At 40.7% G+C, this 13,253-nt stretch overlaps 1 protein-coding gene across 4 annotated transcripts in view; it reads right to left on the bottom strand.

The window, feature by feature from the left end:
- Nucleotides 1–13,253, bottom strand: part of SPIDR (scaffold protein involved in DNA repair) — a 551,620-nt gene that overhangs the window by 371,955 nt on the left and 166,412 nt on the right. For all 4 annotated transcript variants that reach the window (XM_075826268.1, XM_075826266.1, XM_075826267.1 and 1 more), the window contains 2 exons: nucleotides 11,088–11,188; nucleotides 3,654–3,864 (listed from right to left, as the gene is read on the bottom strand). In XM_075826268.1, the coding sequence (XP_075682383.1) occupies nucleotides 3,654–3,864; nucleotides 11,088–11,188 (312 nt within the window). The remainder of the gene's footprint in view (nucleotides 1–3,653; nucleotides 3,865–11,087; nucleotides 11,189–13,253) is intronic.

Genomic DNA, 13,253 nt, shown 5'->3' on the forward strand with positions numbered 1-13,253 from the left:
GTCACAGCTCATGAACACTCCCCGCACGAACGGCGCCGTGTGTCATCCATGACATACTATTATGTCATGGAGCGAGAACGATGCAGTTACCATGACATAATAGTATGTCCTGGAGCGTTAAGGGGTTAAGGGCCTTATATATTAGAAAGTCCCCATAAATCAACACATTTTAAAAACAGTCGCTTCAAAGTATTACAACAGAATTAAGAAAGTGTCTTAATCCTTTAGGCGTTTCACAGGAATTAAAGCAAAGTGGAGGTGAAATTGACAAATTTCATTTTTTTTTGCCGAAATTCAATTGTAATAATTTTTTCCTGTAACACAGAAGGTTCAGATTCTGCAGTTTTTCGAAATATCTCACGTGGCCCTAGTGTGCTACTAGACTGAAGCACCGGCCTCAGAAGTAAAGGAGCACCTAGTGAATTTTCAGGCCTCCTTTCTTTTAGAAAATATTTTAGGCACCATGTTAGGTTTGAAAAGGTCTTGGGGTGCCAAAACATAGGGAAAACCCTCAAAAAGACACCATTTTGGAAACTACACCCCCAAGGAATTAATCTAGGAGTGTAGTGAGCATTTTGATCCCACAGATTTTTTGCTAAATTTCTTTGAATTAAGCCATAAAAATGAAAATCTAAATTTTTTCAAATAAACATACAATGTTTTCATTTTTACAAGGAATAAAGGAAAAAAAAGCACCCCAACATTTGTAAAGCAGTTACTCCAGATTATGTGGTCATAAACTTATGTTTGGGCACACAGGGCTCAGAAGGGAAGGGGCGCCATTTGGCTTTTGGAGCTCAAATTTTGCATTATTGATTTTCGGTACCATGTCGCATTTGCAAAGCCCCTGAGGGACAAAAAGAGTGAAAACCCCCCAAAAGTGATCCCATTTTGGAAACTACACCCCTTATGGAATATATTTAGAGGTACAGTGAACATTTTGACCCCACAGATTTTTTGCAGAATTGGAAATAGGCAGTGAAAATTAAAATCTAAATTTTTTCACATAAAATATAGTTTTAGCTTATAGATTTTTATTTTCACAAGGGCTAAAGGAGAAAAAGCACCCCAATATTTGTAAAGCCCCTGAGAACGGCAATACCCCATATGTGGACATAAATTGTTGATCGTACCCACGGCAGGGCTCAGAAAGGAAGGAGCATTATTTGGCTTTTGGAGCTCAAATTTTGCTGGAATGGTTTTTCGGCGCCATGTCACATTTACAAAGCCTCTGCAGGACCAAATCAATGGAAACCCCACAAAAGTGACCCCATTTGGGAACACCCCTGAAGGAATTTATTGAGGGGTATAGTGAGCATTTTGACCCCCTTGGTTTTTTTTTTGGGCGAATTTAGTGTAATTATGCTGTGAAATTTCGGATAAAACGTGGAAAATAAATAAATGTGATGAATAGGGGTCAGTGCTGTGAATAGTACATGGAGTGTCAGTACTATGTGTAATACATGGAGGGATAATGTGCCAGTCGTCAGGCACCCACTTAGTAAGTATGGCCTTTTCTGTGGTTTTGAAGTTTATCTATGTCCCATTTTTTCTGCTGGTGTTTTTAAATTAGGAACGTAAAGTTCTAGTTAGGGACCCGTAAGGCACTGGGGACCCTTGACGTTGAGTTGCGTGCTTTGCGTATTTTGGCCAAAATAACAACTAATATCCCATGTTTCATGGATATTTTTACTATATATACTTTTTTCAGGACGCGGCCAGGTCTTATATGCTGGGAGAGCATGATGTGCTAGTGTTTGGTTTGGCATGCAGAGCAGCCCGCCTTAGCTGACAGTATGGGCGTTACAAATAGGCTGTGATACAGCAAGATATGCTATGCCTGACGACTGGCACATTATCCCTCCATGTATTACACATAGTACTGACACCCCATGTACTATCACAGCACTGACCCTTATTCATCACATTTATTTATTTTTTATTACATTATCACACACAGTTCTGACACTTCTATGCCGCACAGATTTCTTTTATACCATACATTCACACCCATTGCACTACACTAATACTGACACCCATTTATCGCACACTTGTGAGAACTTAGTTCGCCACTCCCCTCAAGACTAGTGGGAGTGGCTATCAATATTTAATGCACTCTCCTTCTGAAGCATTTTTGACCTGTCTGCGTCCTGCTGGGAACGGGTTTTCACCCACCCACTTAGTAAGTATGCCCTTTTCTGTGGTTTTGAAGTTTATCTATGTCCCATTTTTTCTGCTGGTGTATTTAAAAGGGAAAGGCCTACATCCACTGGTCAGTGCTCAGCCTGTAGTTGATCACCTCTGATTACATAAACCTGCTCAGAACTGCCACACCCTGCCTGAGCAACAAGGTTCTTTGGATGCTGTCCATTTGTGAAAGTATCTCTTATTTGCTATTTTGAATTTGACCCAGACTGTATCCTGACTGCGTTTGGATCACTGCCTGCCCTGCCCTGTATCTATCTCATCATGATGCTTGAACCCAGCCAGTCCTAATGACTGATTTGTACAACCACTCTTCTATTTATGGATTTGGGCACCTTGCTTCAGAATTATCATCTGTGGGCCATCAGCAGTTGCTACTATAAACTATTTTGGGGACGAAACCAGTGGATTGCCTGCACAAAATCCATACTACCGTGAGTGGCGTTTTATGGTGAATACTGAAAAATCCCTTAGACTCTGCCCCTGTTTATCCCTAGCCAAATCGAATAGTGACACAGTGGGTCCACCTTTCCACTTTCCCGAGGCCTGCCATTGAGAAAAGTGAAATGTCATCTTTGATTGACCATATTTTAGCATAGATTTAAGTGTATGCTACAGGGCCTTCAATATTTTTTTATTTTCTGTGCCGTCTACTTAAACAGCATTTACATAGTAATAATCATTACGATTCTTTTGTTTCCGAGGGATCAAAAGATTTTTTCCCGGTCTAAATGCACAAAAACTGAATGATAAAGTACATAAAATTTATGTATATCAATTATAAAAATTAAAGGGTCAGTTCACACGTAGCATGAATAATGAATACTGAATATTTTACGCAACGGATTGTATTTGCGTAAACGCTGCTTATTTGTTGCGGGATTTCCCTATTGGATTCAATGGAGAGGTAAAACACGCAAAAAAAACGCAACTCAGAAAAAAAAAATCTTTTACGTCCGGAATTCCCTGTGATACGCTGTGTGCTATTACGCAGCATATTCGCCCTGTGTGAACATCCCAGGGCTACAGAGAGTCATGACATTGGAGGTATGCGTCGACCATGATAAGTATAAATTTTTTTCTGTGCAGTTTTACGCAGCGGACATGTCGGCCGAAAAACTGCACCAGAATTTGGTGCGGTTTTACGGCTGGAATTCCCTGCGGCGCACAGGGCGTATATGTTGTGTGCTTTTTCCGCAGCGTATCCGTCCTGTGTAAACATACCATGAATGTGCATACAGTATATGAAAATCACGACATCACTATAGGCATGGTTGTCTGTAAATGGCGTTAGTCTAACATCTACACATAAGTTTTTCAAATATAAATGAGTAATTTACATTTATCTGTATAATGTTTGCATACAAAAACACAAAGCAAATGTTAAAAATTATTCAGGAGAAAAAATTAACGCATGTGCATAAGTAGTTTTAATAAGCTACACTTACCAGGGTGGATAAATATAGATGATGTCATTTGGTTCTAATGTGAGTTGTGCAGCAGTTTGCCGAGTGAACAGTGCTTTCAGCTTTGTTGTATCTTTAGGGCAACTGTTACCATCATTCTGAATGTCGGTCAGTTGCTTACAAAGAGCAACCTGCATGGAGCACTCCTCGTGAACCTCTGATATCCTTAAAACGAGAGTCCCTGATTTATCCCCTGGAAAAGAATAGTAAGGGTTAATGAAACATCCTTTATGCAACCATATGGGAGCATGGCATGTATTAAGTGGCTGTTCACTCTAGAAAACCAGAAAAAGAAATGAAACAGATATCATAGAAGTAGATTTCTATTTACAGTGATCACTCTACGGTGAAAATTATACGTTGCCTTTATTCCACGGGTCAGTACGATTACAGTGATACCAAATTTATATCGTTTTTTATGTTTTAGTACCTTTAACCCCTTGAGGACCAAGCTCATTTTGGCCTTCAGGACCAGACCCATTTTTTCAAATCTGACATGTGTCACTTTATGTGTTAATGACTTGGGAATGCTTTTACCTATCAAAGCGATTCTGAGATTGTTTTCTCGTGACTTATTGTACTATATGATAGTGGAAAAATTTGGTCGATAAATTCAATATTTATTAGTGAAAAACACCAAAATGTTGTGGAAAATTGCAAAAATTAGCATTTTTCTAAATTTAAATGTATCTGCTTGTAAGACAGGCCGTTATACCACACAAAATTGTTGCTAACTAACATCCCCATATGTCTACTTTAGATTGGTATCGTTTTTTGAACATCCTTTTACTTTTCTATGACATCACAAGGCTTAGAACTTTAGCAGCAATTTCTCACATTTTCAAGAAAATGTCAAAAGGCTATTTTTACAGGGGCCAGTTCAGTTGTGAAGCAGCTTTTAGGGCCTTCTATATTAGAAACGCCCATAAATCACCCCATTTTAAAAACTTCACCCCTCAAAGTATTCAAAACAGCATTTAGAAAGTTTATTAACCCTTTAAACGTTTCACAGGAATTAAAGCAACGTAAAGGTGAAATGTTCACATTTTCATTTTTTTTGCAGAAATTCATTTTTAATCTATTTTTTTTGTAACACAGAAAGTTTTACCAGAGAAATGCAACTCAATATTTATTGCCCAGATTCCACAGTTTTTAGAAATATCCCACATGTGGCCCTAGTGTGATAATGAACTGAAGCACCGGCCTCAGAAGCAAAGGAGCACCTAGAGGATTTTGGGGCCTCCTTTTTATTAGAAAATATTTTAGGCAGCATGTCGGGTTTGAAGGGCTCTTGCGGTGCCAAAACAGTGGAAATCCACCAAAAGTGACCCCATTTGGGAAACTACACCCCTTGAGGAAATTATCTAGGGGTATAGTGAGCATTTTTTGCAGAAATTATTGGAAGTAGGCCGTGAAAATGAAAATCTACATTCTTTCAAAGAAAATGTAGGTTTAGCAAATTTTTTCTAATTTCCACAAGGACTAAAGGAGAAAAAGCACCGCAACATTTGTAAAGCAATTTCTCCCAAGTACAACAATACCTCACATGTGTTAATAAACGGCTGTTTGGACAAACGGCAGGGCTTAGAAGGGAAAGTGCGCCATTTGGCTTTTGGAGCTCAAATTTAGCAGGAATGGTTTGCGGAGGCCAGGTCTGATTGGCAAATCCCCTAAGGGACCAAAACAGTGAAAATGCCAAAAAAAGTGACTCCATTGAGAAAACTACACCCCTTGAGGAACCCATCTAGAGGTGTAGTGAGCTTTTTGACCACGCAGGTTTTTTGCAGAAATTATTGAAAGTGAGCCATGAAAATGAAAATCTACATTCTTTCAAAGAAAATGTAGGTTTAGCAAATTTTTTCTAATTTCCACAAGGACTAAAGGAGAAAAAGCACCGCAACATTTGTTTTTCCCGAGTAAAACAATACCCCACATGTGGTAATAAACGGCTGTTTGGACACACGGCGGAGCTTAGAAGGGAAAGAGCGCCATTTGGCTTTTGGAGCTCAAATTTAGCAGGAATGGTTTGCGGAGGCCAGGTCAGATTGGCAAAGCCCCTAAGGGACCAAAACAGTGAAAACGCCAAAAAAGTGCTTCCATTGAGAAAACTACACCCCTTGAGGAATCCATCTAGGGGTGTAGTGAGCATTTTGACCCCACAGGTGTTTCATAGATTTTATTAGAATTGGGCAGTGAAAATAAAAAAAATCCTTTTTCTTCAATAAGACGTAGCTTTAGCTCCAAATTTTTCATTTTCTCAACAAACAAAGAAAAAAAAGAACCCCAACATTTGTAAAGCAACTTCTCTGGAGTAAAGCAATACCCAACACGTGGTCATAAACTGCTGTTTGGGAACATGGCAGGGCTCAGAAGGGAAAGAGCGCGATTTGCTTTTGGAGCACAGATTTTGCGGCATTTGGTTTCTGGGCGCTATGTCGCATTTGCAAAGTCCCTGTGGGACCAAAACAGTAGAAACCTCCCAGAAGTGACCACATTTTGGAAACAACACCATCAAGGTATTCACCTAGGGGTGTAGTGAGCATGTTAACCCCACAGGTGTTTTGCAGAAATTAGTGTGCACTCGATGTTGCAGAGTGAAAATTGGAATTTTTCCTTAGATACACCAATATGTGGTGCCCGGCTTGTGCCACCATAACAAGACAGCTCTAAATTATTATGCGGTGTATCCTTGTTTTAGAATCACCCTACATGTGGCCCTAATATTTTTCCTGGACATTCGACAGAGTTCAGGAGTGAAAGCGTACCATGTCAAATTGAGGTCTAATTTGGCGACATATAAAGTATAGGTTCAAAATTGCAGAGGCTTTGATGTGAAATAATAAAAGAAAACCCTGACATGTGACCCCATTTTGGAAACTGCACCCCTCAAGGCATTTATTAAGGGGTGTAGTGAGCATTTTCATCCCACGTGTCTTTTCCATAAATTATTGCGCTGTGGAAGGTACAAATTAAAAATTTTCCCTATATATGTCAATTCCGTGGCAAATATGTCTTGCCCAGCTTGTGCCACTGGGGACACACACCCAAAAATTGTTAAAAGGGTTCTCCCGGGTATGGCGATGCCATATATGTGGAAGTAAACAGCTGTTTGGGCACACTGTAGGGCTCAGATGGGTGGGAGCACCATTTGGCTTTTGGAGCGTGGATTTTGCTTGGTAATAGTTTTGTTTGGAGTCTTACTGGTGTTTCCGTTTATAATGTGGGGGCATATGTGAGCTGGGCAGAGTACATCAGGGGCATAGTCAGGTAGTATAATAATAAAGGTAAAAAAAAATAATTAAATGATCCATAGATATGTGTTGCGCTGTGATCGATCCTTTCTGCACAGCCGGTGTCGCACTGATAAATGTCCTTCCTTATCCCCCTTTTGGTCCAATTTTGCCGGGAAAGTGTTATCCTGGTATAATACGGGCGCCCTCGCTTCCAGCGACTTTTTGATCACTTGTAATCCTTTTTTTGGGAGGCAACGTGACAAAAAAACAGCAATTCTGGCATAGTATTTTATATACAGCGTTCACCATGCGTTATAAACTACATGTTTCCTTTACTCTGCGGGTCAGTACGATTCCGGCGATACCTAATTTATAGAACTTTTTTATAACTTTTTGCACAATAAAATTACTTTTGGAAAGAGAATGTATTTTGAGAGAGACATAACTTTTTAATTTTGGAGCTGTATGAGGGCTTGTTTTTTGCGAGACGAGGTATAGATTTTATAGGCACCATTTTTGGATACATGCGACTTTTTGATCACTTTTTATTTGAATTTTTGGAAGACAAAGTGACCAAAAAAACAGCAATTCTGGCATTGTTTTTTAGTTGTTTTTTTTACGGCATTCACTGCGCTGGATAAATAACATAATATTTTTATAGTTTAGGTCGTTACGGACGCAGCGATACCAAATATGTATGGTTTATAATTTTTTTCAATAATAAATGACTTTATAAGGCTATGTTCACACGGAGTATTTTGCAGGAGGAATATCTGCCTCAAAATTCCGTTTGGAAGTTTGAGGCAGATTTTCCTCTCCCTGCACGCCGATTTTCGCGGAGTTATTCGCAGCGTTTTTCGCCCGCGGCCATTGAGTGCCGCGGGCATAAAACACCGCGAAATACACTTTCTCTGCCTCCCATTGAAGTCAATGGGAGGTCAGAGGCGGAAGCGCCCGAAGATAGGGCATGTCGCTTCTTTTTCCCGCGAGGCAGTTTTACTGCTCGCGGGAAAAAGACGCCGCCGCCTCTTATTGAAATTAATGGGAGGCATTTTCGGGCCGTTTTTGCGACGCGGTATCCGCGTCAAAAAACTCGCCAAAGTACTCAGTGTGAACATAGCCTAAGGGAAAAAGGGGGAGATTGTGTTTTATTTTATTACTTGAAACTTTTATTGTATTTTTTACAACTTTTATTTTTACACTTTTCTTTAGTCCCACTAGGGGACTTGAAGGTCCAACTGTTTGTTTGATGTTCTAATACATTGCACTACCTATGTCGTGCAATGTATTGGAACTGTCAGTTGTTCACTGACAGAAAGCCGATCTGACTCCACCTCTGGGCGGGGCCTAAACAGCTTCCGTTATGGCAGACAGGAGGCCATTGTTACGGCTCCTGTTGCCATCGTAGCAGTCGCCAGCCTTGCCATCTCATGACAGGCTGCCGATTTGCTACAAACCTCTAGGATGCAGCGATCACAGTGGATTGCTGCATCGAAGGGGTTAATGCCAGGAATCGGAGCTAGCTCCGGTTCCTGGTGATAGATCGGGGTGTCCGCTGTAACATACAGCGGACACCCACTGCTGATGACGCCGGCACAGCTTCTGAGCCGGAAGCTGAGCCGGCCCCATCTTGCCGATGGTACCGGAAGCCTTTTAGGCCCCGCCGCCGAGCGGGTCATAGGAGGCTTCCGTTGCTGGCAGACCGGAAGGTAAGTATTAGGCCTCCGATCGCCTTTGCAGCCAGCGGCAACACAGCGATCACGTTGCTGGGGTGCCGGTGTCTAAAAACTCCTCACATGCTGCGATCTCTATTGAACGCAGAATAGGAGGGGTTAATCGGCCGGATTGGATGCTAGCTCAGGTCCTGGCCGATACCTCAGGGTGACAGCTGTAACATACAACTGTCACCCGGCGGTGATGTCGCTGGCTCAGCTCCTGAGCCAGCTCCATCTCCATCACGTACAGTAACATGAAAAGGCGTTAAGACACCAGTTTTCATCACGTTACTGTACCTGATTGGGCGGGAAGGGGTTAAACATTTTTAAAACATTTTGAAAGAAACAAACATTTTTTTTTGCATAGCTATATTGTGACCCCCGTAACTATTTAATATGTCTGTGTATAGAACTGTGTAAGGCGTCTTTTTGTATGGGGAAAGATGTCGGGTTTTTTTTTATACCATTTTGGGGAATGTATGGCATTTCCATCAGTTTTTATTCAACTTTTTTTCTGGTGTTGAAGTGTCCAAATAAAACCTGTGATTCGGCCATTTTGAACTTTTTTCCCGCTACGGTGTTGACCATATTGGATAAATATTTTCATAGTTCTGGCATTTTCGGACGTGGGGATACCTAATGTGTTTGTTTATTTCTTTTATATGTGATTTAGGGAAAGGGGGATTATTTTTAAAAATATTTTAATAAAAACTTTATTACATTTTTTTTATTACTACTTTTTAGCCCCGCTAGGGGGCTTGAACCTGTGATCATTAGATCGCTTATGCCATAGACTCCAATATCACAGTATTGCAGTAAATGACAAAATCAGTGCATTGCTATTGAGACCTGCTACAGGCAGAGCTCAATAACACAATACTCCTATAGCAGGGAGCGTTCCCAAGACTCCCGGCTGCTATAGGAACACACCGGTGCCCGTGATCTCGCCGTGGGGGAGCCGGTAAACGGCCACAAAGCAAGTGTAAAAGTAAAAAAAAAACCTCAGATGCCGGTGGTCACATCTGACCCCAGCATCTGAGGAGTTAAATGCTTGTGATCAGAAATGTTTCTGTTCGCAAGCATTGCCACTAGGTCCCTGCTGTGTAACACAACAGAGACCCGGCGGCTATGGTGCCCACTCAGCTTCTGAACTAGCACCATTTTTAAATATCCCTTTCCCGACGTAAACGTAGACAGTACAGCGATGGGAGAGAGTTAAAACAAATTGATCACAGAATGCATTATTTGATAAATGTGAGCACATAAGGGTAAATTACATAAGCTCATCAGTCATTTGGAAGACACTCATAGGCCCTGTCCACACACTGCAGAATTGGTGCATTGTTGGCATATTTTTTTCTCGACACAATCAGGTCCTTTTTATATTCAATCCATAAATCTGGACATTCCTCCCTTCCTTTACTCTATCAATCAAACTGGAACTTGCTATGTCAGGCAGAGACCTTATTGAGAAGATATAGCAAATGGCTATGGAGAAAGCTGGGAACGCACCTAGCAGCAAACGTGACAGGAGTATTTCTCAGGCTGTTCTAAAGATATGAATGGAATATGTAAAAATCCATGCAAAGACTGCAGAGACACCCCATCCCATGTAAAGAACTGATTTTCAGTTGCAACAAATTACACAACCTTACATATGAAATGCCCATTCATCCCCTCTCCCATACTGTGTAAAAAAAAAAAAAAAAAAAAAAAACACCATACAAAACATGAAGCCCCAGAGCTTGCAAATACTAGCCAAAGCTTCAACTCTACAAAGGAGCTGACAAGTATCCAATTTAAATATATAATTGACTAAATTAGATAAAAATTGCCTGTGATGCCCTCATAGTTGCTCCATTACGTTTTGGTAGAATGATCAGACAACGACTACATTGATATTGACTAGAAGTTATTTGATATCCACCACTAAAATTTTAAAGCATATGCTTTTGTGGAGAAAGATCAACTGAAGCTCAAATCCACTTCGGTTTTAAACCAGATGCCCAATATCACCTTGCATGGGATTCTCATTGATCATAGTCAAAGGCATAGCTTACCTCAAATTTATTATTGAGACAAATTCTGCAATCATAAAACCAGGTGACAATAGAAACTAAATAATTTTCATTTTTATTGTGCACATTATGTCCCTATTATCAGAATGTGCCCTGAACGCAACTTTTTATTTTGTGTGGCCTAAATAGCATTAGCAATAAACTAACAACGAAAGATGAAGGCGAAAACTAGTAAAGTGAACGGAATGTTTTGGAGGTTAAATGGAAATAGTGTATGATAGTTTAAGGGCATAAGTGGAACTTGATAACGTTAGCACAGAACTATAGAACCTGTTTCAAATTAATAACTTATTTGATTCCAAGATAAAACAGATACTTTCTTTTGTCAATACATTAAAGCTTGATGACAAGTACAATAGTCAAAGCAGAATGCAGCACATTGAGCCTTACCTAGAGGTATTTTGCAATCAGATTCTCGCCTATGCCTCCAAAAAGTAATGGAAGACCTCTCTCTGTTATGCAGACAGTTCAGCCTTTCAGCTAGTCCTCCCCTACAGAAAATTCAAGAATGTGCCATTAGACCAAGCGTTAGAGTTAATTTTTGCCGGGGGACAGAATAAAACATACAGATGGGACAATTTATTATCGATTTTCTGCAAAAAAAAAAACCACATCAGAAACATTGCTTTCTGAAGAACTATTCAGACACTTCAGCACCTAATATAATGCGCAATTTGTTTTACAAAGAAAAAATATATTTTATGTGCCAACTGAACCGGTTTTAATTTTAAACTTCATAAGTTTCTGTTTACTACTTTAGAAAAAAAAATAATTAGAAGAACTCAATTCTTCACAAAACGCAAAATGGAATAAGCAAATTTAGTATTCAAAGAACAATTAGCAGCATGCCCTCAAATTCTCAGCGGAAAAATCTGATACATGGGAGTGTTTTTTTTTACTGTAATCGTTGCAGATCCTCAGGGTGGAATCCAAACTGAAAAACCGCACCACATCCACCATGTCTTAATGTGTCCATCAAGTACTTCTGGATTGTTGAAACCTGTATATAAAAGGTCCTGGTCTTCATAGTAACAGCCAATTGAGCAGCATCGGGCTCAGTTGTTAGACCTTACAGTAGAATAAAATTATAAATATTATTTACTTCCTGTCGCTTATATAGTAAGAACATATTCCGCAGCGCTGTATGGAGATGGTCATCACGCACATTAGTCCCTGTCCTCAGCGGGGCTCACAATCTATTTTCCCTATCTCAGACATATGGACACACTAGGGCCAATAGGAAGCCAATTAACCTATCAGTATATATTTTTTTGGAGTGTGAGGGGAAACCGGAGCACCAGGAGGAAACCCTGGCAAACACAAGAACAGTTGTCCTTGGTCAGATTGCAAAAAACTCTGCAGCATTCAATCTTATTTTTCCTATCTTATTGTATAACAATGCATCCAATGGATAAAATTCAATCAGAAAGATCTATTTATATATATATATATATATATATATATATATATATATATATACAGTGAAGCAAATAAGTATTTGATCCCTTGCTGATTTTGTAAGTTTGCCCACTGTCAAAGACATGAACAGTCTAGAATTTTTAGGCTAGGTTAATTTCACCAGTGAGAGATAGATTATATATAAAAAAAAAAGAAAATCACATTGTCAAAATTATATATATTTATTTGCATTGTGCACAGAGAAATAAGTATTTGATCCCTATTTGATCCCTTTGGCAAACAAGACTTAATACTTGGTGGCAAAACCCTTGTTGGCAAGCACAGCAGTCAGACGTTTTTTGTAGTTGATGATGAGGTTTGCACACATGTTAGATGGAATTTTGGCCCACTCCTCTTTGCAGATCATCTGTAAATCATTAAGATTTCACGGCTGGTTGACTTCCGGTTCCGGCGCTGGGGATGCAGGACGCGAGTGACTGAGCTCCCGCTCCCGTCCAGCCTGTTTGCTCGCAATAGTCGCTTCGGCGACGACAATCAGCGGTGAAGTCACCAGCCCTGCACACGGAAACATCACCGGTGGTGCCTGTATGGACAGGTACCTCCTCAGAAGCGCGCAGAAGCCAGCCATGGAAGACTCAGCTGCGGCCGTGGTAAAGGGAGGTAAGATGGCGGCGCTTCCCGCCACTGTGACCCTGCTATACACACAGGAAGATGAGCTGCAGCACCATCAGTCCCAGCTTTCAAGCCCGACAGAACACATAATGTCCGCTCTTCCTGCAGCCATTGATTATGTAGCCCTGGCCCGTGAAGTAGCCAAACAGATAGCGCCAGACCTGCAAAAGGCGCTGGAGAAAACGGTGCAAGATTCCCTAAACCGCGTGCATGCGGAGCTGGCACAAGTCACTATCAGAGCTGATGAGTTAGAACAGCGTATGACGCTGCTGGAGGATGAAAATGAGCGTCTGCAATCCAAACTTAGAGGGGTGCTGTCTGTTACTACGCAGTTGGGGGAGGATCTGGAGAACCGCTCCAGGAGGAGAAACCTGCGACTGGTGGGGCTGAAGGAAGCGGTGATATCTTCTGATTTACAGCGACTATGTGAGAGGACATTGCCAGAAGCTTTAGGTCTTCCCCGTC

This window comes from Rhinoderma darwinii, chromosome 5 (genome assembly GCF_050947455.1).
Source record: "Rhinoderma darwinii isolate aRhiDar2 chromosome 5, aRhiDar2.hap1, whole genome shotgun sequence".
Lineage (NCBI taxonomy): Eukaryota > Metazoa > Chordata > Amphibia > Anura > Rhinodermatidae > Rhinoderma > Rhinoderma darwinii.